Source organism: Megascapheus bottae, chromosome 24, assembly GCF_031878675.1.
Source record: "Megascapheus bottae isolate mThoBot1 chromosome 24, mThoBot2.hap1, whole genome shotgun sequence".
Taxonomy (NCBI): Eukaryota; Metazoa; Chordata; class Mammalia; order Rodentia; family Geomyidae; genus Megascapheus; species Megascapheus bottae.
In genome coordinates this window covers 19,533,407-19,560,432 of record NC_143532.1, presented here as the reverse complement: position 1 = coordinate 19,560,432, position 27,026 = coordinate 19,533,407, and the positions used below count along the sequence as shown (strand labels likewise).

At 52.3% G+C, this 27,026-nt stretch overlaps 2 protein-coding genes across 2 annotated transcripts; both read left to right on the top strand.

Annotated features, from left to right (window-relative positions):
• Nucleotides 1-505: 505 nt before the first annotated feature.
• Ccl22 (C-C motif chemokine ligand 22) lies at nucleotides 506-3,760 on the top strand. The gene is made up of 3 exons (XM_090357031.1): nucleotides 506-590; nucleotides 2,188-2,311; nucleotides 3,285-3,760. The coding sequence occupies exons 1-3, from the start codon at nucleotides 518-520 to the stop codon at nucleotides 3,364-3,366; spliced, it is 279 nt and encodes a 92-aa protein (XP_090213157.1). The 5' UTR covers nucleotides 506-517; the 3' UTR covers nucleotides 3,367-3,760.
• A 5,424-nt stretch (nucleotides 3,761-9,184) lies between these two features.
• On the top strand, nucleotides 9,185-20,406 carry Cx3cl1 (C-X3-C motif chemokine ligand 1). Its single transcript, XM_090357591.1, has 3 exons — nucleotides 9,185-9,361; nucleotides 14,996-15,116; nucleotides 17,531-20,406. Exons 1-3 carry the CDS (start codon nucleotides 9,292-9,294, stop codon nucleotides 18,558-18,560), a joined length of 1,221 nt encoding a protein of 406 aa, XP_090213717.1. The 5' UTR covers nucleotides 9,185-9,291; the 3' UTR covers nucleotides 18,561-20,406.
• The last annotated feature ends 6,620 nt before the right edge of the window (nucleotides 20,407-27,026 follow it).

The following is a 27,026-nucleotide window of genomic DNA, read 5'->3' as shown; positions in this document are numbered from 1 at the left end:
GGCCAACCCATGACTCCCCAGAACCTAAGGAAAGAGGCCCTGATGCAAACCCCCAAGCTCCTAGCTGGGCTTTCCTCCCTCCCTCCCCCCTCTCTTCCTTTCTCCCTCCCTCCCTCCTTCCCTGCCTTCCTGGAAGACACCTGCTCCTGTTCTGAGATGCACAGATTGGTTTGTGGACCCAAATCCCCATCTCCATCTGGAGAAGTGAGTCCCTGGGGCCCCAAGGACATGGCTGAGGCAACACAGCAAGTGGAACATGGCCAGTCTGGCCTCCAGGAACCCGGGCCAGAGGATTTTACAAGTCTCCAGAGACTCATGGAGTGTGGGGTGTCCCCTCTAAGTGATTCCCCCAACAGTGGAGGAACTAGTGCTTCTTCTTTTGCAAATGTCTTTGCCTCCCCGCACCATGTGACTAAGACAGGGTGGTGGGGGTTGAGGCTGTGGGTGGAGGCTGTGCTTAAATACCACTCCTCCCTGTCCTCCGCAAGTAGACACCTGGCCTGGGACTGTGCACAGCATGGCCAGCCTGCAAGCCCCGCTCCTGGCAGCCCTGCTCCTGCTTTTAGTGGTGTTTCAAGCAAGTGATACAGGTGAGCGTGGGTGTGGGATGGCTTCTTGTGGAGGTCAGCACTGACATGAGCTATCTTACTCCTCTCTAGGAAAGAGCACTGGACCAGGAGCACAAGAGCCCAGTATACCATTGGCTCCATGGCCACAGTGTAGCTTTGGGCTAGTTATGGTGCTTCTTTGGGCCTTGATGTTCATCTATGTCTGTCTGTCTGTCTGTCTGTCTTTCTGTCTACTGTCTATCTATCTATCTATCCATCCATTCATCTGTCTAATGGGTGGTCTTTTTTTTTTTTTGCCAGTCCTGGGCTTGGGCTTAGGGCTTGAGCACTGTCCTTGGACTTTCTCAAGGCAAGCACTCTGCCACTTGAGCCTCAGCACCACTTCCGGCATTTTGCTATGTATGTGGGGTACCGAGGAATGGAATCCAGGTCTTCGTGCATGCCAGGCAAGCACTCTACCACTAGGCCAAACTCCCGACCCCATGGGCAATCTTTTTTTGTGCTGGTACTAGGGCTTGAACTCAGAGCCTGGGCACTATCCCTTAGCTTTTTTGCTCAAGGCTGGTGTTCTACCACTTGAACCACAGCTTTCTGCTGCCTAATTAAAGATAAGAGTCTCTTGACCTTTCCTGCCTAGGCTGGCTTTTAACCAAGATCCTCAGATTTCGGCCTTCTGAGAGGCTAGGATTACAGGCTTGGGCCCCCAGTGCCTGGCTTAAATGGTCAGTCTTGGGGGCTTTCTTCTAGAACTTGTTTCGGCTGGCTTGGGGATCTCTTGCCCTAGACATCTAGAACGTATGGTCTTGGGATGTAGAGACTGAAAACCCTTGGGATCAGGACCCTGAGAAGCTGGTCCTGACTTCTCATTCCCCTAGCTTTGTTCTGAGGCCTCTTCTCCACCTCATTGGATCCTCTCTTGCACCAAGCTGGATAGAAAAGCAAGCACTGGAGTGGGAGTCAGGCAGCCATGACCAGTCGAGGCTCACAGGTGTGGGGTTTCTAGAGGCACCCCACCATTCACCTCAGAAAGTCAGCACTGTTCTTACTTTTTTGGCCAGAGGAGAAAATGAGACTCAAGGATGTTCAATGACTTATCCAAGGTGACCTGGAAATTCAGGGCAGAGCCGGACTTGAACCCAGAGCCGTGTGCCCATCCCCTGTGCAGGTCATGGTCCTGGCTCTGCCCTAGTCTTGCTGTATGGCCTTGGTCAAGTGCTTCTCCTTCTCTGGACTGTAGTCTCACTGGTAAGGGGGATGGAGGGGATGGAGTTGAAGCAACCTCTCAGTGCTATATGCCACCCAAGGATAGGGTTTGCAGGAGGGGGTGGGCTGAGAGCACTTCCTCCGCTTTCAGGTGAGCGATGCTGCTGGTCCTTAGATCTTCCTTTGACTAGGAAGCCTTAAAAGTTCCTTCCAGAAACCTAGGGTGTAATTGATGCTGGGTTGCCTGGAACCTAACTCCTGCAGTTGACCCTGTCAAGGTGTACGGAGACTTTGGGCCCTGTAGCTTTTCAGAGCTCCAAAATATGGTGTCTGAGGGCTACAGAACAAAACTAAAAGGCCAGTGTCAGAGGCTTGGGGCCATGGCTGACCTGTGTGTCCTTTGGCTGTCCTGTAGCCCCCTATGGCACCAACGTGGAGGACAGTGTCTGCTGCCGTGACTACATCCGCCGCACCCTGCCCCTGTCTGTGATAAGGCGTGTCTACTGGACCTCGGACTCCTGCCATAGGCCTGGTGTCGTGTAAGTGGGGGGCACTGGGGCCATGGGGTTTTAGAGGGCCTGATCAGGTGGCCTGAGGTAGCCCAAGGGTGAGGGAGAAGCATCTGGGCCTCTGGAGGGAGGCCAGGAGGCTTGGCTGTGCCAAGAATAAAGACAAATAAATATACCAGTCACTATCTTGGAACACCTCATACATACCAGGCAGCAGGCCAGGCCTGGATGCATTCGACATGCTTTTCTGAGCATGTCAGTGTGCATTCATTCATCAAATCTCCCATCTATGGCTGTCACCTCCATTTCGTAGGTGTGGAAATTGAGGCTTCAAGGAGTTCAGTGGCATGTTAAGAAGTGGAAGAACTATAGCTGGGTGCAGTGGTTCACACCTGTAATCCTAGCTACTCAGGAGGCTGAGATCTGAGGAGCACAGTTCAAAGCCAACCAGGGCACTAAAGTCCATGAGACTCTTATCTCCAATTAACCACCAGAAAGCCAGAAGTGGTGCTATGGCTCGAGGGGTAGGATGGTAGCCTTGGACTGAAGAGTTCAGGGACAGCACCCAGGCCCAGGGTTCAAGTCCCACAACTGACAAAAAAAAAATGTGGCAGAACTAGAATTCAAGCCAGGTAGACAGGCTCACAAGTCCCCAATCTTGGCTGCTACTGAATGCTCTCCTCCTCAAGGCAACGTCAATGACACCATGTGATGCTTGGGAGTTTTTCTTTTGTGGCCTAAGATTTTATTTTGTGGCTCAAACTTTTCTTTTGTGGTCCCAGCGGCAGGCTAATTGTCTCAGGAGCTGAGGGTCCAGAAAGGACTTGCAGGCTCACTTTCTCTTCTTCCCCTAGAGAAATGTGGTCTTCATATAGTAAGAGCCTCATCGGTGCTGAACCCCATGTACAATAGCTGCTTCATCAATGCTAGGCTTTCAGGGGGGTGTGGCACCCGCACTGCACACCCACACTGAGACATGTCTCCTGGTGTTTCCTCCCTCTAGCTTGGAAACCATCAGGGGCCTGGAGATCTGCGCCAATCCCAGAATGCCTTGGGTGAAGAAGATACTCCAGAAGTTGGGCTAATGACCTGGGGCTCTAATGACCTTAGCCTTGGTCGTTCCAGGAAGGCTCACCGCGCCCTGTCCCTCCACCATTCCAGCATCTGCCAAGCTTCTCTGCATCCCTCCATCTCCATCCCTGCATTTGGCACCTCCAGCCAGGCCTTCTACCCACAACCTCCTCCCCTCCAGCCTCTCCACCCCTCTTTTGCCCCAGTGCAGCTAGAGGGGGACACAGCCAGGCCCTTGCTTCTCTGGCAAGGTCACAGCCCTGCCTGGCCCCCTGCCCCCTGGATCTGGGTACCTCCTGTCCCCAGTCTCCCTCCCTCACCCTCCAGTCCCACTCTCCAAGCCCATGCCACCCATTTCCAGTGTGGATCTCTCCTGGGAGGTTGCTGATACCCAGAATGCATCTCCCGCTACCTCCATAGCTCCCCCATCCTCCATAGCTTTGTTGGACCCAAACAGGTACCAGCAAGTTCCACGTCCCAGACATGCCCTCTGCTTGCTCTTGACAGACCTGACCACAGTCTGCTCACCGTTGTTGGGGTTCAGGGCTTGTCTCCCAGCTTCACTAGGTAGTCGGAGGTTTACCTGCCTCCCTTGGCCACACTGCTCCTGATTCCTGGACTCCAACACTGATCCTGGGTCAAAATCCAGGCTCCGAAGGGGGCTGCAGACTGAATAAGTGAACGTAATTTCTCCTCACTCTCCACAAACACCAATTACCCGTGAAGAGAGAGCTCATCTTTCTAGTCAGCTGGCTCAAATGATAAATCTCTTATTTCAACTACATGCTGGGTCTTTTTGCTTGCTCTTCCATTAGACTTTTAGTGGTTCTCTAAGTCTCAACACTTACACATAGCAAATTCTTGCTATGGTGTCAGTGACAACCTTGACTCAGTTTTATACACTATGCTTATATTTATATATGTAAAGAGGATAAATATAGGATGAAATGGCTGAAAGGAAGAATTTTAGGAACTAAAGGGGATGGGGACGTGCCGGGGCACTTTCCTGGCCCCTGGAGGCAGCTGGCTGTGGAGGGGTGCCACCACAGCATATGGAGGACAGGATTTTGACCATGAGCAGAACTCCCCGGGTTCCCCAATCCCTCATGTGTCCTGCTGCTGCTGCTATAGATCTTCTGGAAAATAAATTGTTTCCAACAACACCTGCTTGGCTTGCGGTCCTTGTGAGCTATGACAGGCATTATAGCCTGTCTCCCACAGTGGGGGCGGGCGTTGGCTCTGAAATGCCACATGACTTCCTACTGTGGCTCTGAGTGGGGACACAGAGGCCAGGCAGGCAGCCACACAGGTGTCAACTGGGAGGTGAAGGCTTGGATCCTCGAGTTCTCAGCCCCCTGGCCCAGGGATCAGCCTCAAGAGGACTTACAGAGCCTTCCATTCAGTCTGGAGTTCCAGGCAGCTGTTCAATGTCCTGCCTTGGTGATACTCTGGCGGGTATCCTCCAGCCCCTTGCCCTGCTTCTTGTGGCTCCACCCTCTTCTATGAGAGAGGTGAAGACCAGGGAAATGGTGGTGAGAGGATGCCATGAGCCAGGCCAGGGGCAGTACCTACCATTTTGCCACATGCTGTTGGTGGAGTCAGCCCACCGCCACTCTGACTGCCGTGGGTGCTGAGCAGCAGAGCCAGGGGATCAGGGCACATTTGGGTCATGTGGTGCCTGAAGCCCTGGATTCCCCCACTAGCCTAGTTTCCTTCCCCAGACTCCCAACACAGCTCGCTCTGACAAGATGGCAGCATCTTCATCTGTCACATGCTGTCCCCTTCATGGCAGTCTCACCATAGGATTTCCCTGTAAGTCTGGTGACAGGAGAAGGCAAGTCTGTGTCCCTCCCTCCTTGATCTCCCCCCAAAGTCCTGCAAGATCTCCCCACCTTTCTCTCCTGAGCTTTGTTGTGCTTCCAAAATAGCGGGGGGAATCTCAGTGTTCCTTGAGCACAGTGCCCTCTATGCACCCAGACCAGATCCTGGTCACTTAAGGCGGTTGTGGGCAAGGAGACTCCCTGGGTATGATGGGGGAACAGACCCAGTGACCGCACAGGAAGCCTGCTTTCCTCTGGCCTACTTTTCTTTTATGGGATGTGGTACTAGGGTTTGAACTCAGGACCTGACATTTGCTAGGCAAACACTCTGCCACTTGAGCCACGTTTCAAGACCTTTGGTTGATTTTGTTTTTTTAAAATAAGGTCTGCATGTGTCTGGGCCAGCTTTGGGTTGTGATCCTCTGACTTACAACTCTTGTGGAGATGGGCTTATGCCCGAGTGAGCCGGCAGTGAATGGGGATTCCTGACTTTGGGGGTGAAAACTGGGAAAAGAAATAGACAAGAGACAAACAGATGGGGTCCAGGAGGACGACAGCCTAAGTCAGCAACCCAAGAAGGCTGTGAGCTTAAGACTGTAGCACCAGTTCCTAAATCCAGTCTTACATACTTTCTTGAAGCCAGGGAACTGCCAGGGATTACATTCATACAAAGTGGTCAATCTCAGATCAGTTAAGCAGGACAAGGCCATAAAACAATAAAGCAATAAATCGATAAGGTCAGGGAGCTCACAACTCCGGACAATGTAGCTCAAAAGTTCCTAGGCATGGCACCATACATGACAGCTCATGTCTTTGTGTGGTTATCATACTGAGTTATGCAGATTCATGGGTCAGTCTAACTCCACACTCCAGCTCCCAACAGGATTCAATGTGCATATCACCACATCTGGCTTTATTAACTTTCAGCACCAGTCTAGCCCTGAATCACAGTTCGGATCTCTACCTTCTGGGTAGCTGAGATTACAGGCATGAGCCATTGTGCCTGGTTTTGGTGCCTACTTCCCTTTTCCTTTTTCCTTTGTAAAATATACTTTTATTATCTTTAGTTGTACAAAGAGGTTGCCATTCAACAAAGCAGTTTATTAATACAAGGTATCTTGATCGACGTCACCCTTTCATCATTTTCTTCATCCCGCCCAGCTCCTCCCCCAATTTTCTTAATTTTGTAGGATATGCATTGCATTTGTGCCCATTTTTCCTCCCTTCCTTCTTTTCCCTCCTTCCTGTGTGTGTGTGTGTGTGTGTGTGTGTGTGTGTGTGTGTGTGTTCTGGCTTATTTTTCACGTGTGGTACTGAGGAATCAAACCCTGGTCTTCATGCATGCTAGGCAAGCACTCTACTACTAGGCCAAACTCCCAGCCCCTGTTTGTTTTTTTACTGTCCTAGAGCTTGAACTTAAGGCCTGTGCACTGTCCCTGGGCTTCTTTTGCTCAAGGCTAGTGTTGTGTCACCTGAGCCACATCTCTTCCAGCTTTTTAGGGATAGTTTATTGGACATAAGAGTCTCATGGACTTTCCTGTCTGGTCTGGCTTTAAATCACAACCCTCACACCTCAGCTTCCTAAGCAGTTAGGATACAAGGTGAGCCACCAGCCCCTAGCTTGTGTCTGCTTTTCTGTCCTTTCTAGTTATCCCTTGTCTCAAAACCTTCCCATCTTTCTTTTGCTTTTGTTTTTCACTTGGCTTTAACATCCTTTATACTATGATCTAGTCATGACCTCCCTCATGAGCCCATCCTCAGAGCCAGTGGCCTCTGTACCTTTCATCTCAATTCTTCTCTTACCCACCACTCCATCAAATCAATAGCAGAGCTGTGGTCATGTTTCCTTGCTGTTGCTGAAGAATTACTCACAATGGACCCTTGCCAAGAACATGTGGCACTGATCTAAATGGGCCTGCAGAGCTCAATTCAGGTTTATAGGAAATGATATGGGATAGAGGAACACATTACATGACGCACAAGAAAATACCTTGGTGACTGGAGAATGAGAACTTTGTCCAAGACAATGGTGGTGATTTCCCAAAGTCAGTGTTATTAAAAGAAAAACAAATAAACATTCATGTGACCTAAAAAAGACAAAAAGAAAGTAATTCTCTGCCATCCATAGATCTAGATAAGATCATATTGCCAAAAAAAAAAAAAAAAAAAAAAAGCAGGCTGGGTGCTGGTGGCTCATATTTGTAATCCTAACTATTCACGAGGCTGAGATCTGAGGATGGTGATTGGAAGCCAGCCCGGGCAGGAATGTCCATGAGGCTCTTGTGTCCAATGAACTTTTAGCTCTAATTATCCACCAGAAAAGTGGAAGTGGAGTTATGGCTCAAGAAGAAGAGATCATAAAATATCAGGGACAGCTCCCAGGCTCTGAGTTCAAGCCCCAGAACCAGCATACGCGCGCGCACACACACACACACACACACACACACACACACACACACACACACACACACACACACACACATTGGGTGAGGCTTTGCAGGGTAATCTTCCTTTAGCTCCTCCCTCTTCTTTAGGCCCTTCCCATTTCTTTCATCTTTCTCCTCCTTTCCTCTTCTCGCTCTCTTTTCTCCCCTTTCCTGCATCCTGACCTCCTCATACACAGCATAGAACAGAGTCTGGGACCTTGATTTTTATCACTCCCTGTCCCTCTCTGGATCCAAGTCTCTCCAGCTCTAAAATAAGACTTCAGAAATTCAACAAGACAGTAGGCTTCCGAGCCTATCTGCACTCTAGCAAAGTTCCCTGAGCACCTGTGAACTCTGACCCCTGCCAGGGTGGCTCCCCCACACAGTAAGAGCATCCAGCCTACCCATCCATACCCTCAGGTGACCCCACTGCCTAGGACTGGGTGGCAGCAGAGAATGAGAGGTCCTAATCCAACTGAGACCCTGGGACACATGTTTCCAGACAAACTGGTTTTCTCTCTGGCTGGAGACCCGTAGACACCTGGGTAGCACAGATCATTCCTGGACTCAGGCTGGACAAGGCTTGTTCTCCACAGTCCTGCACTGCCTGATGGTCACTCCTGCCTTTGGGGAAGGAAGGTTCCAGAAGGTGGCTGTGTAAGGCTCACCTAACCCCTGCTGACTGGTCCTGCCTGGTCTCATGGAGAAAGCATTTGGAAGGGCCTGTGGGTGAGTGGGCTCCCCTCCTCTGTATACAGAACTGCGTCTCATGAGGAGGGTGGCATGGCGGCTGTGTGGTTAATACTGAACCAGGACCCGGGCCCGAGCCATGCAAAAGCAGAAGAGGAGGGTGGGGAGGAGCTGGGAGGCTGGAAGCTAGCGGCCAGGGCTGCATTCTGTGTCCTAGCCTGTCCTTGACCAAGCTTTGAACTGTCTTCCAGGTGTGGTGGTGGAAGGCAGCTTCTCCACCCTCGTGTTCTGTATGCCCTCGCTAGAACAGCTCTGCTTCCTCGCTGGGCCCCCGGGCCTCCGTGTCCCCCCGGCCCGCCGTGTCTGCATGAAGTGGGGTTCCATCATTGTTCTGGCCTGCCCTGCCCTGCCCTGCCCTGCTTCAGCGCAGGAGCCAGGTGCCCAGCAGCCCCCAGTTTGGAGCTTGGGGCTTTAAGAGGGCTGAAGCTGGGGGTTCATCATGGTGTAAGAGAGAACCTTTTGTCAGACCTGGGTTGGAGGGGGGAGGTGGGGCGCACTGGCCGGTCCCCCATTTGGCATGGGGGGCAGGGCCAGCCCGGGGGCGTGCCCGGCTTCCGGGAGGGCGCACCTGGGAGGAGACCCGGCCCTTGCACCCCGGGCGTCCCAGGCTGGCAGGGCCCAGGCCCGGCGCGGGCTGGGGTTGGAGCCGGAGCGGGTGCGGGCTGTGGTGCGGGCAGGGGCGCAGGCCGGGGCCGGGGCGGGCGCTTTTCCTGCAGCGGCGGCGGCGGCGGAGCGCGGCGAGCCGCCGGTTCCTTGGCAACGTCCCCGGGAATCCACAGGCGCTGCGCCCCGCGCTCCCTCCCGCCGCCCTCGCCCGCGGGGGCCGGAGGCGGAGGCAGCTGAGCCCCATTATAAAAAGCGACCGAGCTGGGCGGCGGAGGCACTGCCGGGAGCTCCGATCCACCGCCCCGCACGCCGGCCCCGACCCTCGCCATCCTCGGCCATGGCTCCGAGGCCGCTGCCCTGGCTGCTGCGCCTGGCCGCGCTGTGCCATCTGACCACGCTGCTGGCTGGTGAGTGTGGCCTTGGACAAGGGCGAGGGCAGGGCTCCCAGGCCCCATACTGGGGACCCCAGAGCCAATTCCAGGACCTCCTCAGGCCTGACTCCAGGCGCGCCCCCCCTCCAGACCTGACCCCAGGGTCCCTGCTGGGGAAGGGGAAGGGACTGGGGGGGGGAGCACCGCTCATCCTTGCGGTGGGGGGGATGGGGGGCTTCCCCTCCACCTCTGCCCGGCTTGGTGGCTGCCAGGGAGGGATTGCGAGGGACGCAGGGCTGGGGATGTGGAGAAGGAAGGGGAGGTCTGGGAGGTCCTCCCGGGAGGAGGAGGAGGTGGGAGATGCTGGGCACCGCAGCCTGGGTCTTCCTGGCGGATTAGGCTGGGCTGCAGCCCAGGGGATGGTCAGGACTTTCTCCTGTTCTTGCTGCCAAGGCTCCCCCAGAAGGGGAGTCAGAACTGGTGAAGGTCAAGGTCACTGCAGTTTAGGATGGAGCTTGTCATGGCTGCACTGATGGTCTCCTCCTCCCCCTCCTCTCCCCCTTCCCCCTCTTCTTCCTCCCTCTCCTCCTCCTCCTCCTCCTCTCCCTCCTCTCCCTCCTCCCCCCTTCTCCTCCTCCTCCTCCTCCCAGGCCAGTTTAGGAAAGGCTTTCATCTATACTCTTTTGCTTTCTGTAGGCAAGGACCTGATAGGACATAGTGTAGCCATCTGTGCTGACATGGGTAAGATGGAAGCCCAGAGAGGTTTAGACACTGGCCTGAGAAGGCCCAGCTAGCTGGTAGACCAGGAGAGGTCTTGAAGCAGAGGAGACCAAGGATTCTTTGTTGTCGTCATTTCTGTGGGACAACCCCCTCCCCTCCATGGACCACAGAGGCAGCTCACCCGGCAGGTGGATGCTCAGAGAAGGTGGCACTTTGCCTGAGGAGGCACAGCCAGTCTGGGAGAATGAGAACAAATCCCAGCTTCCAGGATATCTCCGTGGAGCAGAATCTCCAGCACAAAAGGGAGTGGGAGGAGGTGGTGAGTGGGGTTGGTACAGGCGGGAGCAAACGGCTGCTTGAGTCCTAATATCTGAGCTTGAGCCCTGAGGCTTGGGGCATTTGGGGACAGCCCTGGGAAATGGGTATGGGGGGTGTCAAATAGGGACTGCTTTGCCAGCACCTTGCTATGGGTCCCTGAGCAGTGTCTTGCCCTCTCTGGTCCAGCTACTGTAACAGCTTCTGCCTGTCTGGTAAGGAGGCCTCTACTGTGTCTATGAGGACATTAGGGATAGAGGAAGATTCTTGCCCTGGCTTGGCTGAGAGATGCTGAGTGTCAAGCCAACCTGCCCGAGCCTCCGTTTCTCCCCCAATAAAACCATTTAGCCAAGCTCTGTCTGAGCTCTTCCCCGGGGGTGGGGAAGGAGGGGGGCAGCTTCAAGTCAGCCCCGAATGTGGGTCTGCAGGGCTGTGTCAGGCACGGCTCCCCGCTTTATATAACAAACCTGCGCATGCAAGTCAAAGCAGGGAATTTTTCTCCTCAGCACTGACGCATTCCCTCCCACTCAAGTCCCGGCAAGAAAAAGAAAAGAAAAATCTGTTTTCAGCTGTTAGAGCCTTCTCCTCTGCTCCCAGTGGGGGCGGAGGGGGCAGGGGAGGATACATTTAGATAATCGGTCCAGGCCCCCGTCCAATGTCAATAGCGGTTCTCTACCCCTCTGTTGGGTCATGGTTTCTGTGTCACAAAACATTTCCATAATGCATCTGTCCAGTCATTTGGCGACTGTGTGGTAGATGCCCAAGTGACCAGCACACTTCTGGGGGTCAGGGCCACCCAAAGTATAAAGGGGATAAAAGTCCTGGCTCTTCGTGTGCTGAAATGCCAGAGAAGAAGATGGATACGACACAAAACAAGTCAGTAAAGCCTTCTGTCCTTAGAAAAGAAAAACCATCAGAAGAGGGCGGGGGAGGGGAGAGGGAGAAGGGAAGGAGCAAAGGAAAAGAGGAGAGGGGAGAGGGAGCAAGGAAGATGGAGAAGGTTAGGGTGGGGTCCTCGGTGGGTGACTTTGTGCCCATTTGACAATCTGGGGGGACATTTTCAGTTGTTCCGAAGCTCTCGATATTTTCAGTTGGGAGATGTTCCTGGCATCCAGTAGGGAGAGCCAGAGACACTGCTACACATGATGCAGGATCTAAACCCAGTGCAGGGCATTGTGCCCACCTCTCTCAGCCTTTTAACTGTCCTGGGGCCAGCCTCCAGGGCACATCAGCAAGACTCACCTCATTTCTTGCATTACCTCATCTTTGGTCTCTCCTTCATGCACCCCACCCCGAATGATTGTAGCATGTTCTGGGATGTGGCAGCACTGGTATCTCTAGGTCCTCGGTAAATACTATTCTGCCTCTAGTAGCTGTGTGCCCTGTAGCAAATGGCTTAACCTCTCTGTTTCTTAGCTTCTGCACCCCCCCTTCCAAAAAAAAACCCAGATAACAATATTCCTCTTTGTGTGTGGCAGGGGGACGCGGGGGGAGGTCATGGAGCTTGAAATCAGCCTGGGTGCTGTCCCTGAGCTCTTCAGCTCAAGGCTACCACCATACCCTTGAGCCAAGCCCCATTTCCCCTTTTCTAGAGGCTAACTGGAGATAAGAGTCTCAAGTTCTTTTGTGCCCGAGCTGGCTTTGAACCTTGATCCTCAGATCTCAGCCTCCTGAGTAGCTAGGATTACAGGTGTGAGCTGCCGTGCCCGGTAACAGTACTCCTTTTGCAGAGCAGTTGGAATAAGAGCAGATGTGTGTGTGCTGAACTCCAGGTTTGAGGCATCGTAGGTGTGCCCCTGTTTTCCCCAAGCTTGCTTGGTGTGTTCTACCTACCTGCAGAACTGGGAACTTTCAGAGGGCAGAGACAGGCAGAGACAGAGACACAGCACCCAACCCAGGGCCTGGCCAAAAGGAGGAAGCAGCGCTTGGCTGACTGGATGGCATTTATTGGGGCTGAGGTGCTTACTATCAACCCAGCCCTAGCACCTGCTCAGGAAGAGATCTGGGTTTGAGATAAGAGTCTGTGTGGACTCAAATATTTCAGCATGTTCCTGTGAGCCACAATGGATGGATGGATGGATGGATGAGTGGATAGGTGGATGTGTGTGTGGATGGATGATGGGTAAATGGAGTTCTGGGAGGTGGATGGCAGGAGAAGATGGGCAGGTGGCAGGTGAGTGACTGGAGTGAGTAGGTGGATGGATGAGAAGGAGAAGGAAATGAGAGGAAGTAGATAGGTGCACAGGGTGATTGACAGAAGAGGGTGAATGGGTGGATGGGACAGAGGGAGGAATAAAGGGAGAAATGGAGAAACGTATGAATGGATGATAGATAGTAGACAGATGGACAAAGGTAATGGAGTATATATGTGTTTCATGCTAGGAAAAAACCGACTCCAAGACAGACCAGGTTCCTACTGCTCTCCTGATGCCCAATTTGAAAGCAGATGACTGGCGGACTGGAGGCCTCATCTCCCTTTATAGAAAAACAAACTGTGGCCTCAGGAAGGGAAAGGCCTCCCTGGGTTTGTGCATAGTCGTCCTGGCAGGACCAAGCCCTGAGTTCAGCCAAGAGCACTAAGGCAGAAAGTGGGGATTCTGGGCCCAGAGTACCTTTGTGGCTGGCTCTTTGTAGCCCTGAAGGTGGGCGGTAGCCGTCTCATTCTGGCTCTATGGGCTTCCTCTGACCCACTACGTGGCCTCCTTCTCCTGTGTCTCAGGTCAGTCAGGACCATTAGTTTTGGGGCTTACCCAGGAAGATGCTTGCCGGACCAGGGCCCCATTCCCAGGACAGGAGGCTGGAGCTGGCCCATTCTGAGAATCCACTGGGAAAACAGGATCACGAGTCTGCGCAGTAACTCCATGTCAGGCTCCTCAGAAATAGCCTTCTGTCCATCCCACGAATGACCAATGTGGCCCAGACCTACAGCCCTAAACATTAAACACCCTACCCACAAGATGGGGTAGTAGTGACATCAGGTAGGCATGTGGAGAGGAGGCAGCAGATTCCTGGAAGAAAGAGTTTTGTTGTTGTGGGTATTTAATTCTTTGGTGGTACTGGGCTTTGCGTTCAGTGTTTCACTCAAGCAGGTGCTCTACCACTTCAGCCACGTCCTCAGCCTTGTTTTACTTTAGCTATGTTTCAGATAAGGTCTGAAGCTGCCTAAATTCACCTATGTCTTCCTCACTGGCCTGGATTCTAGATGTTTGCAAACCCCTCTAGAAATTTGACTGAGCTCTTCTCTGAGCCTCCAGTGTACATGCAGTGTGTCCATAGCCTGCACATGGTGTGCATGCTGAATGTTTGTGTAGAATGATTGGGTCTAGTCACCTTCGTCCCTATTCTGTCCTGTTTCCCCTTGTTTCACTTAGCATGCCCTGCTCTCCCCATTCTGACATCTTTCCTCAAGGATCTCACATTCCTCCTCCTCCTCTTCCTCTTCCTCTCCCCCCCCTCCCTCATATTCTAGAGCCTTATTCCATGCTCTAGTCCTATCTCCCTCCCTCCTCTTTGTTCTTTAGTCTGGGGCTTGAATGCTATCCCTGAGCTTTTTTTGCTCACAGCTAGCACTATACCACTTGAGCTACAGTTCTACTCCCAGCATTTTAATGATTATTTGGAGCTAAAAATCTCATAGACTTCCTGTCTAGATTGGCTTTGAACCAAGATTCTCCGATCTCAGCCTCTTCCAGAGTAGCTAGGATTGCAGGCATGAGCTGCTCACTGGAGCTCGCTTTACCTGGTTATTTTTGAAGTAAGGGGTCCCTTCCTGACTGAGAAGTGCCTGGATTGTGATCCTCCTAGTTTAGAACTCTGGAAGTTGCTGGGAGAAAAATCTAATAGACTTCTCTGCCTAGAGAGGCTACCATCATGACCCTCTCGCTTTCAGCCTGCCATATAGCTAGAATTGGACTCGAGAGCCACTGGTGTCTGGTTTTTAAGAACCTCTTCTCCATGGGACAGGCATCCAGCAGAAGCCACGCCTCGTGTGGCAGCTGTACTTAACCTGTTTAGCGAAGCATCTTGCGTGGCTGTGTGTGTGTGTGTGTGTGTGTGTGTGTGTGTGTGTGTGTGTGTGTGTGTGGTGCAGGGTCAAGTGCATGTATGTGCTTTTTGGTGTGTGTGTACTTGCATGACATGGGCTGGGCATGGGAAATGTGGCAGGATGGATAAAGGTCCCCACACAAGGAGTCATGGCTAAGCAGATGACACCCAGCTGAAGGAAGGGCAAGGGGAAAGGTAGGGCCTTGGGCCAAGAACACAAGAGCACATCTGGAGGAGAGCCTGTTTCCTCACTTGCTAGTTGTATAACCAGCAATTACAACTTCATTAAAAAAATTTAGACACTTCCTGTGCGCCAGACAAAAGAAGTTTTATAAGTAAGTCTCCTCTTCACCAGTCCCTAAGCCTCTGTGGCAGTGTATACAGTAATTGTCACAGGAACTAGAGGCAGAACGCACTTGAAAGGAGGAGGAGGAGGAGGAGGAGGAGGAGGAGGAGGAGGAGGAGGAGGAGGAGGCAGCGGCGGCGGCTAAGTTTGGAGTGTGGGGCTCTGTCTTGGGTGGTAATGGTGGAGAAGATGGAAACTCGATAGCCCTGGACAGCCCTGCTGACCGAAGGCCTCTGTGGACACAGGACAGCACCTGGGTGTGACAAAATGCAGCATCATATGCCATAAGATGACCTCCATCATCCCCAAGAGTTTACTCATCCACTACCGGCAGAACCAGGAGTCCTGCGGCAGGCGTGCCATCATGTAAGTACCCCAGCCTCCCCAGTTCCCAGCAGCCCCTCCACCCCTGCCCACCTCACCCTAGGCTCCCTGCCAGAGGCCTCTCAAAGTGCTACTCTTGCTTCTGGAATCCCAGCCACCTCACTGACCCCAGGCTCTGTGCCACGGATGGAGGTGAGGGAACTCTTCCTTAAATAACCAATTTTATTGGCCTGGAGCAGCCACTGGCAGTGGTGATTCCTACTGGACTGAGACTAGTCCTTCCCCCCCCCCCCCCCCACTAGATCCCTGGGGAGAGGGGAAGCAAAGCCTGGGTCTTACAGTGCAGGTGTTGGCCCCTGAATACACTGCCTGCCTTCTACCGTTGATTTCCTTATCTGTAACAGGAGGAGCTGGGACGGTGAAGGAGCTAATGTCACTCGAGTACTTGGCAGGGCCAAATGGCTGAGATCATCAGCATCATGTGACAGGCAATGGCGCAAAGCCCTGGGAGACTTTGGGGCCCTATTAAGATGAGCCATTTTTGTAACCTGGTGCTGGTGGCTCATTCCTGTAATCCTGGCTATGCAGGAGGCTCAGATCTGAGGATCGTGGTTCAAATCCAACCCCAGGCAGGAAAGTCTATGAGACTCTTATCTCCAATTAACCATCCAAAAACCAGAAGTGGGACTGTGGCTCAAGTGGTAGAGAGTCAGCCATGGGCAAAACAGTTTAGGGAGAGCACAAGACCATGAGTTCAAGCCCCAGTACACACACACACACACACACACACACACACACACACACACACACACACACACACACACACCACTGAGCCATGTTCTTTTGGCTGCTAGAGAATCCTGACCATCTTGGCCCCTTGATATTTCTTGGGATCACTGCCCCAGTAGCCTAGTCCTGAGACCCTTCACAAAGTGACTCTGGGCCCTCGAGCAGTTTGGGCCATCCAAGCCTGGCAGCAGGAACTGTAGTCTGTGGCCCTTTGCATCTAGTTCAGCATGTCCTCTCCTTACTCATGCAGTCTCTAACAGGTATGGATCCTGCTCCTGCCTCACCTCTCTGCTTACCCACCAAGTATTACTTCCACAAAATGCAGCCCAATACTGGCTTCTGGCTTCTAGGTGGAGGAGACCTAGGAAGTGGGGAAGGGGCAATATGGTCCCCCCTCCGTAATGGGATCTTGGGCTTCTCTGGCTTCCTAGCATCCTGAGGCCAGGCCCATTCCACCTTAACTTGCCCATCTGTAAAAGGAGGCCCAATAGCCACCTTCAGGCAGTGGCTTAGAGGGAGGGACTCAACCAGCTCTCCCCTGTAGCCTCGAGGGTGAGCCAGCCACACAGCTTCAGACAACACTCAAGATCCCAGTGGGGCCACCAGATATGGGGCGTTAGCTCAGGGCATACACTGGGAGGGAGGGTTTGGGCTCTGGAGGATGTTTGTAGCCCCAAATCAAGGAGAGGTGCCAGGCACAGGATTTGGTGATGTAAACTTACAGAGTGAGGAGGCCCCACTGCAGAGCCCATCTGTCTCTACCTGGTATCAGAAAATACCTGTGTCATTTGCTCCCAATCAGAGACCCCTGGCATAATGGCAACAACAGGGTCATTAACACTTATTATTATTACTTTTGTGCTGGCACTGGGGCTTGAACTCAGGGCCTGGGCACCGTGCCTAAGCTTTCTGGCTCAAGGCTAGTGCTCTACCACTTGAGTGATAGCTCTGCTTCTAGCTTTTATGTGATTAAGTGGAGATAGGAGTCTCACAGACTTTCCTGCCTGGGGGTTGGCTTTGAACCAAGATCCTTGGGTCTCAGCCTCCTGTATTACAGATATAAATCACCAGCACCCAGCTTTTATTATTCTTTTTAACAACACAGAAGTAGGGTGACTGACAGTCTCTGTTTGCCTAAAACTTTCTTAGCTGTGACTAGAGAAGTCCTAGCCAGGCACTGATAGCTCGTGCCTGTAATTCTAGCTACTCAAGAGGCTGAGATCTGAGGATCGTGATTCAAAGCCAGCCTCGCAAGAAAGTCCTTGAAGCTGTTACTTCCGATTAGCCACCAGAAAACCAGAAGTGGTGCTATGGCTCAAAGTGGTAGAGAGCTAACCTTGAGCAAAAGAGCTCAGGGACAGTGCCCAGGCCCTGAATTCAAGGCCCATGGCCGACCAAAGAAAAGTGTGGCGGGGAGTCCTTCCTCCTGAGAATATCTCTGTCCTATTGCTTCTAGGGTCCCCCAAGGTAGACAAGCCTGATCCCATATTTCAGGGGAGACCTCAGGCCCTGGAGGCCAAGTGGTCCAGGCTTCATTCCTAGTAAGTGGGGTTGAGATTTCAGTTAGGTCTGATTACCTGCAGGATGTCTTATGCGGGCCCCATGCCAGCCCAGCCTGGCTTGCTGGTATCTGGGCATCACTGGGTCCCTGTCTGTTTCCCTTATAGCTTGGAGACGAAACAGCACAAATTCTTCTGTGCTAACCCAGAGGAGCAATGGGTACAGGAAGCCATGAAGCATCTGGACCAGAGAGCAGCTGCGCTGAGTCAGAATGGTGGCACATTTGAGAAGCAAATCGGTGTAGTGAAGCCGGGGAACACCCCCACATCCAGGGTATCACCCCAGCCTGCTGTGGCAGAGCCTGCCCCTGCTACTTCTGGGGAGAGCAGGAGTTCCGAGCTGACTGCTTCTTCCCAGGAGGCTTGGAGGCCCTCAGGGACGTTCTCAGAACTGCTGGTGGAAGTGACTCCATCCCTGGGAACCAGGTGGCCCCCAACTTCCAAGGCTCACGATGGAGGGCCTGTAGGCAGGCCTGAGGGCACTGAGATTTTCAATTCGGGTGCCATGTCCACTAGTATGGAGTGGCAGGGTTCTGGCATCCGGGTTGAGGCTGCCTCCACCCAGGCCCTCTCCACTCAGGCCCCCTCCACCCAGGCCCCCTCCACCCAGGCCTCCTCCATCCAGATGCCCACCTCTTCACAGCTAGCCCCAGAGGAGAACGTTGGGTCTGTAGGTCAACCAATACGGGTCCAAGAACAGAGCCCTAACCCGGAGAATTCTCTAGAAGCTGAAGAGTTAGGTCCTGCTCCAGCTCACACCAGTGTTTTCCAGGACTGGGCGCCTGGTAGTATGGCTCATTCTTCTGTGGCTCCCATCTCCTCTGAAGGGACCCCCAGCAGGGAGCCAGTAGCTTCTGGTAGCTGGGCCCCCAAGGCTGAGGAGCCCATCCATGCCACAGCAGACCCCCAGAGGCTCAGTGTCCTGATGACAGCTGTCCCTGACTCGCAGGCAGCCACCCGGAGGCAGGCCGTGGGGCTGCTGGCCTTCCTTGGTCTCCTCTTCTGTTTGGGGGTGGCCATGTTTGCTTACCAGAGCCTTCAGGGCTGCCCCCGCAAGATGGCGGGGGAGATGGTGGAAAGTCTTCGCTATGTCCCTCGCAGCTGTGGCAGCAACTCATATGTCCTGGTGCCAGTGTGAGCAACCCACCTGCGGGCATCCAGTTGTTTGATTCAGAAGGTGCCTGGGGCTTCCCCACCTTCATTCCCACTCTCACCCATGGGCCTGGCTGAGCTGGAATGATAGGGATGGAGAGCCAGGGTCCTCCAGCTGCAACAAGTCCCCAGGGGTGGCCCAGGAGGCCACCCTTGTTTTTTTTTCTACCTGCCAGGGACAGAGGAGATGGCCTCCAGATTCTCTCAGACCTGAACACTCCTCTGCTGCTGGCTGGTTAGAGGCTCCCTAACATTGTCCCAGCTCCAGTGAACAATTATTTATTGACTGCCCAGCGCCTGATCCTCTTCCTATGAGCATCTGGCCGTCCCATATCCCAAAGAAGCAGCTGGTTCCACCTTCTGCCCTGACCTTTTCTTCCCCCAGGCCTCCTGCATCTCCTAGTCCTGCTGCAGTCGCCAGCCACCCTGGGCAGCTGCGGTGCTATCTCTCTCTTCCCGACCCTTGTACAGAGCCCACCTCCCCATCCAGGTCTTATCTTGTCTTGCATGAGGCCAATGCTGTATGTTCTGGGACTGCTGCCTGCAAAGCTTTTCTGGTGTCACAGGAAGCTGGATGAGGGTGTCTGGTGGCTTTGAAGTGGGGTTTTGTTTTTGTTTTTTCCTGGTAGTAAACGATTGCTTTGTCTGAAGGCTGGGCTTCCAGCCCCAGTTCCACCCTCCACCCAACAAGGCACCCATCTGTGAAAGAAAAGAGGGATGGCTGGCAGGTGGCAATAACTTGTACCCATGACATCACGCATTCCTTTGCCCCCGACCCTGGATGCCACCCCCTACCCCAGCCCTCATCAGCAAAGCACCAAGGACAGCCACTGGTGTCCGTTAGACTGGCACTTCTGTGGATCTTGTGCGCAAGCAGTGATTTGGCAGGTCAGGTTCTTCCCTGTGGGCCCCCAAATCAGAACTGGGCTGAGGAACTATAAGAGTTAGAAGGCAACTCTGAAGGCCCCTCTGTGTCCTGGCCAGGCTCCTTGCTTCTCCTCCACAGCCCCTCCAGAAGGATGAGAGGGGTGGGGTGGTAAGGGAGGCAGACGGCATCACCCCTCCATCCCTGCTCCAGGTTATGGCACTGTTAAAGGAGCCAGGAATGAGATGCTAGAGGGGCCACACTCTGGGCATCTGTTTGGGGACCCATGTAGTAGTGGCTTGCTGTGATCCCACAGAGCTAGGGTCTTTCCTATGGCCCCTGCCCCCTTCTACCATTTTCCCTGAAAGCACGCTTCCCTGGATCCTTCTCCTCTCACTTCTGCCCCCACAGAAAGTGAATAGGAAATCCTGTGTGTATTTGTGGAAGGGACTTTGCCTCATGGGGAGGGAGGAGCCGTGGCACAAAGTCCAAGGTTTGTTCCGTGGCTGCTGAAGATGGCCACACCTAAAGGTGAGTGGTCTGGCCAGTGCCCCACAGCCAGAGCTGGACCTGCAGACTGGCTCCTCAGGGACCCTGGTGGCAGCTCATAATGTCCTTTGTCCCCAAGACTGACCTTTGCCCTCCACATCTAGAGCCTGTTTGGGGCCGGGCCAGTGACTCACACCTTGGCAGGTGGATGAAAACAGCTGTGGGCTACAGAGGGTGGGATGAGAAGGGAACAAACCCTCCTGCCCCACCTCTGCCCTCCTGGCTGGGACGACCTTTAAGGGCTGTTGGGAGTAAGGGGTCCCTTTTCCTTGGCCTTGGCTCCTCCCAGCAGGGCAAGAACAAGCTGGGGAGGACTTTGGAAGGAGTTGATTGGTCCTTTTGCTTTTTCAGCCCTCATTATCAATGTCTGTGCCATTTTGTATTTTACTAATAAAATTTAAAAGTCTTGTGAGTCAAACACAGGGGCTTTTTCTGGGACAGGCTTAGGGGTGGGAGGGAACCTGGGAAGGGTCCAGGTGCTCTGTCTCTATCCCACCTGGTGGGGGAGCAGAGATTTTTTACAATTAGCCCAGGGACTCTGGGGGTAGGAATCAGGCAGGTTGGGCCTGTGCCTGGGCTCTGTTCTGCCCAGCTGTGTGAGGTTGGGCCAGGATCTTCACCTCTCTGGGCCTACAGCAATGAGGTGTGATGTCTGTCCTTCCTGAAGATCCATCGTGTATCCATGGAACCCTGTCAGGCATGCTGGTGTCACTGTCAGTGATGAATCAGTGACTTGTGGGGGAAAGATGGAAGAGGGCTTTTGGAATGTGGCTGGGGTGAGCTTCTGGTGGCTGCCCTGTACTGTTGTGCAGGTTGGGAACTGCACAAATGCCCACATTGTTCCACCTGTTGAGAGACAGCACTTCGTGGATTCTAAGAAGCACAGTCCCTCCACCATGACCCGAGAACTGGAATTGCTCTGGAATCAGCGACTTCTCATAGTTGAAGCTTTACTAACCACTGATTGCAACCTGTGCTGGTGGCTCAAGAGGCTGAGATCTGAGGACTGTAGTTCAAAGTCAACCAGAGCAGGAAAGTCCATGAAACACTTATCTTTAATTCACACACACACACACACACACACACACACACACACACACACACAAAAAAGCCAGAAGTGAATCTGTTGCTCAATGGTAGAATGCTAGTCTTGAGCAAAACAGCTCAGGGATAGAGATCAGGGCCTGAGTTCAAGCCCCAGGGCCAGCCAAAATTAAAAGTTTATTGCGTATCAGAACACCTTACCATCTTAGAACAACTTAGCTTCAATGTCTACGTGTTCTTTTATTTTGTTTTGTTTTTTAAATTAGGGGAATAGGGCTGGGAATGTGAGTTAGTGGTAGAATGCTTGCCTTGCATGCATGAAGTCCTGGGCTCGATTCCTCTGTACCATACAAACAAAGTCAGACATGGCATTGTGGCTCAAATGGTAGAGTGCTAGCCTTAAGCAAAAGAAGCTCAGGGACAGTACCCAGGCCTTGAGTTCAAGCCCTAGGAATGGAAAAAAAAATTAGAAGGATAATAATAGTGTCAGGAAACTGTATACCTAAATTCACTTTCCTGTGTTCTCTTAGATGTCTCAAAGGATCTGACCAATGTCCCCCTACCCTAGCCTGGCAATGGTGCCAGGCCCAAGCAGGACACTCCAGTTTTCTATGATTCCCTCTCCCAGGTACCTGGCCACATGCCCTGTCAGATGCCATTGTCTTGGTCATTTTCTTAGGTTAGGTATACTGTTCTTGGGGCTTGAGTCTCCATTAAAAGCAGTTCAAGCACAGAGCTGGTGCCAGTGGCTTGCCTGTAATCCTAGCTACTCAGAAGACTGAGATCTAAGGAGAGTAGTTCAAAGCCAGCCCAGGCAAGAAAGTCCATAAGACTCATTTCCAAGAAACTATTCAGAAAACTGGAAGTGGCACTGTGGCTCAAAGTGGTCAGAGATAGAGGCCAGCCCTGAGTATAAGCCCCACGACCAATCAAATAAATCAGCAACAACAACAACAACAGTTTAGTGGCAGACCCTAAAGGATTTTGAAACCTGCCTGCCTGCCAGCCCCTCCCTGAGAGGATCTGTGATTGATGTCAAGCTGTCCCCCGGCAGTGGGGAGCTCATTCTGCGTCTCCCAAACTCCCAGTGCATGCATCCTTCCCTGGTAGGAGTGGACTGCACTGGGGCTGAGCGGGGGGAGCAGGTTTGAATGACTGGAGCTGGCCCAGCCTTTTGATGGCAGACAGGAAGTATGCCTCTGTGTGTGTGTGTGTGTGTGTGTGTGTGTGTGTGTGTGTGTGTGTGTGTGTGTGTGTGTGTGTGTGTGCGCGCGCGCGCGCGCATGCCAGTGAGGTCTAGTTTCTCTTTCAATTGAAGAAGCAGTGAACTAGCCAGAGTGATTCCCACCACTAAGGTGATTTCAGATACAGGAACAACAGCAGCCATCATTGATTAACATTTCCAAGTGCCAGGCAGTTCTCTCTGCCCTAACCTTCACCTCTCCCCTGGCACTTTCTCCAGAATGTGGCTCTTGAGCAACATTTCTGAGCGTGTGAGCTGCCAGGTCTGGAAGGGACAGACTCCTGACACTTCATTCTTCTGATCTGGCGGTGGGGGGTGGGGAAGGAGAGTGAACTGGGAACCCCACCCCTGCCTCCAGCTCTACCTTGCACTGCCCTCCACAGTAGGGTTTCATGGCCCCCTGCCCAGCCCTTCCCCCTCCCCATCCAGTGACCAACTTTTGGCAGCAGCTGACCAGGTCCTTCCTTCTCCCCTGGGCCCTTTGCTCTAGCTCCCCCTCCTTCCTCTCTGTCCCTTGGACATTCCCAGAAGGGTGAGGCCAGTCTTGGAATTTCCAGCTTCCGGCTGAATAGTAGACACGTGCATGTAACAGGGGAGGGGGGAATGTGTGAGTGTATTCTGTGTGTACTGTACACACATACCTAGCTGCCGGTGTGTGTGTGTGTGTGTGTGTGTGTGTGTGTGCAAGTGCTAGGGAGACCAAGGCCCAGGTACTTCTACTCAGTCTGTCACATGATTCCTCCACAAATTATGACTCAGCTTCAAGGACCTAGGACAAGATCCAGGCCAGGCTACCTGTTCTGAGTCAGAGCCAAGGTCAACAGCTGGAACCCTCCAGGACCTTCCTAATATCCTCAAATTAGAAAGAATTCTGTCTCTGACCAGTAAGGACTACATAGTAGTGTGTGTTTTGGAAGATGTACCTTCCTTAATTTTTCGGATGGGTTCTATTCCCTTCAGATAACAGAATAGAATTATTTGCAAAGAGCATTTTGTTCTCCGGTAATACAGAGGCAGAACCTAATATGTGATTCTTTGGCTATGTGACCCCAAGACAAGTTACTTAACCTCTCTGGGCCTTTGGCTTTTCTTCTTTGGGAATGATAACTCATCTTAGAGACAAAGATGTTCTGAGATAATTCTTGCCATAGGAATATAGGACGTGGGACACACAATAGGTGTTTTAAAGGTCTTGAAGTAGAAACTGGAGTTGTTATTGTTTTGTTTTGTTTTCCAAGACCACGTACAAATGACAGACTTTAAGCACCCTGTTTGTTTTTGTCTTTGTTGCTGGGTCATCAAGCCAGAGTATAGAATTGTGTGTGTGTGTGTGTGTGTGTGTGTGTGTGTGTGTGTGTGTGTGTGTTTCCCCTAAGTTAACCTGCTGTTGAAGTTTACATAACTTTTCTCTTTGAGATTAGTTCTTTTGGTGCCAGTCCTGGCCTTGAACCCAGGGTCTGTGCACTGTCCCTAAGCTTCTCTTGCTTAAGGCCAGTGCTCTATACTTGAGCCACAGCTCCACATCTGGCTTTTTGGTGGTTAATTAGTCTCACAGATTTTCCTGCCCAAGATGGCTTTGAACTGTGATCCTCAGCTCTCAGCCTCCTAAGTAGTTAGGATTATAGGCATGAGGCTTGTAATTACTTTTCTTGTTTTCTCTCCTTCCTTCCTTCTTTCTTTCTTTCCTTCCTTCCTTCCTTCTTTTCTGTCAGGCATGGGGCTTGAACTCTGGGCCTGGGTGCTGACCCTGAACTCTTAAGCCCAAGGCTAGGGCTTTACCTCTTGTACCACAGAGCCACTTCTGGTTTTCTGGTGGTTAATTGGAAATAAAAATCTCAAGAAAGCCCTGTGCGGTGGCGTATGCCTGTAATCCTAGCTACTCAGGAGACTGAGATCTGAGGATCATGGTTCAAAGCCAGCCTGGGCACAAAAAATCTGTGACACTCTTACCTCCAATTAACCACCAGAAAACTGGAAGTGGCACTGTGGCTCAAGGGGTAGGGCGGTAGCCTTGAGCTGAAGAGCTCAGGGACAAGGCCCACATCCAGAGTCCAAGTCCCACGACTGATCAAAAAGTCTCAAGGACTTTTGTGCATAGGCTGGCTTTGAACCGTGATCCTCAGCTCTCAGCCTCCTGAATAGTTAGGATTACAGGTGTGAGCCACTAGTGCCTGGTTTCTCAATTACTTTTCAACTGGACAAGTTAAAAAAAAAAAAAAGCAAGCCACAATTCATGAAGCCACAAACTCCTAAGTCATAACTAATTGAAAGCAGATTAGCAAGACTGTTGTGGCAGATAGGGAAGTTTGTAAGGTTTCAGGTCCTCAGAGACTGGAACGTTCCGTCTATGGATGACCTGGCTGTCCACCTCCCCACATGACAGGTGACTTTCCTGGGGCCCCCTGACGTGGGTGAGATGTCATGACCCTGACCATTCCGGGGACAGAAGGCCAAAACAAAGGCACAGTGTACGCTTCTCAGGATTCGCACATGATGTTTCTCAGAAGAGACAACAGGGAGTTTAGTGGCTCTGGCTTAGCATCTGGAACATACCAGAAGTGGCTGGGCCCCAAGCAACGGGGAGTCTGAGCCTCAGCCACAGAAAGAAAGAGCCTCAACTAGCTGATGTGCTCTTATAGGATCAGGAAGAATAAACCTGAGTGCTTTTTCCCTGAAAGGGTTCCAGGTTGTTTGTATGTTTTTCGACATAACCCAGCTTTTTTACTGATTCCATAACAGCCAGGAAGAAAAGACATGCAGCTCAAATGAGGCTGGAAAAGTGGCTGGCCATCTGCACCAGGCCCTGGTCATTCAACAGATACAATGTCACTGTCCTCGGTTTGGCCCTCACCTCTTCATCTCACTCTTTGCAAACAGGACAGCCACATCAGCCTTAGGCCAGCCTATGGTTTGACCGTGAATTCTCAACATATTTGCAAAGGATGGTTTGGAGGTTCCTATGAACTCACAGGTGCTCTAAAAATCTAGATGTGCTTCACGTGGCTGGGAAGACAAATAGGGAGAAGAAAACAAACCACACTGGGCAGGAATTCCACCAGGTGACCTTCTTTTGGGCAATGGGACTTGAACTTGGCCTGGGCATTGTCCCTGAGCTCTTCAGCTCAAGGTTACTGCCCTACCCTTGTGCCAAGCCCCATTTCCCATTTTCTAGAGGTTAATTGGAGATAAGAGTCTTGAGTCTCAGGTCCCTTTATGCCTGGGCTGGCTTTGGACCTTGATCCTCAGATCTCAGCCTTCAGAGTAACTAGGATTACAGGCTAGAGACACTGCGCCCAACGCCAGTGGTGTTTCTATATCTCCTAAGTCTAGACTCCAGGATATCTTCCCTGACCTCTTGGATTAATGGTGTTTGGAAGTTTGTTTTAGTTTGGTTTGGTGCCTGCAGCGGCCCTTATGAGACCCTGCTCACTTTACCTCAAATATGTAAGTTAAGAGAGCAGGTGTGTGTTTCGTCCCCTCTCTGCCAGTGGTCACCGGGAGTCCTGGAGGATTACAGGGTGGGGTAGGGGGTGTCAAGAGCATCCTTTGTCTAGAGTCAGCCATGCCCCTTTCTTTTTTCTTTTCTTTTTTTTAATTTTGCCAGTCCTGGGCTTGGGCTCAGGGCTTGAGCACTGTCCTTGGGTTTTCTCAAGTCTAGAGCTCTGCCACTTGAGCCACAGCACCACATCTGGCTATTTTCTATGTATGTGGTACCGAGGAATTGAACCAGGTCTTTGTGCATGCTAGGCAAGCACTCTACCACTAGGCCAAACTCCTAGCCCCAACCATGCTCCTTTCTAAGTCATAAAAAGCTCACTGTCCCTGGGGGAGTCAGCCACTAAGGCACTTCTAGGGAAGATGGGACATCTCATTGCTCTAAGACTGGAGGTGGCAGTCTGGGAATTGTGTCCCCCTGCCCCACCAAACCCTCTCCTCCCTTGGAGAGGGAATCTGGTAACCCCAACTCTCAGCAGCCAAGCTCCAGCCTAGGCCATCCCTGGCTCTCTACTGGACCCGTGGGCCTATATGCCATTCCCACGTGCGTGCATATTGTCCTAATCACCAGAGAGATGGTGTTAAGGCTCCATCCAACCCTTGTTCCTGAGTGTGTCAGCCAAGAGAGAAGGGAGGGGAGGAGCCAGAGACGCAGAGGATGAGGATGACGTTGGCCACCTCCTGAGGGTCATATCCAGATAAGTCTCCCTAGTCGGGGGTGGGGGGCGCTGCAGAGCGTGTCTGCTACCACTGAGCCCTGCGGTGACTCTTTGAATGAACTTCTTATGCAATCCTTGCCTGGCTCTCAGTTCACACTCATACTCATTGGAGTTCAAAGGCTCCGATGCCAGAGCCAGCTGGCAGCAAGGCAGGATACCTGATTAGGGGGTGAGGATGAGAAAAGAAAAAGACAAGGGAGGGCTACAGCCCGAGACTACAGCCTAAGGCCGTAAGCTTAAGACCGCAGCTTTTATATAGTCTCTACGGAACAAGAACCTGTCAGGTGTTACATTGATAATCAAGTCTCAGCCGAGAGTGATAAAGGAATAACACATTCGTACACAATGATAATCAAGTCTCAGCCGAAAGTGATTTACAATACCGACAATATAGCTCAAAGTTCACAGGCAAGGCTTCATACATGACAGCTCATTTCTCTGTGTGGTTATCTTACTCAGTGATGCAGATCCATGGGCCAGCCTGACCCTGCACTCGGCTCCCAACACTAGAGAGGTTAGGGAACTTAACAAAAGTCT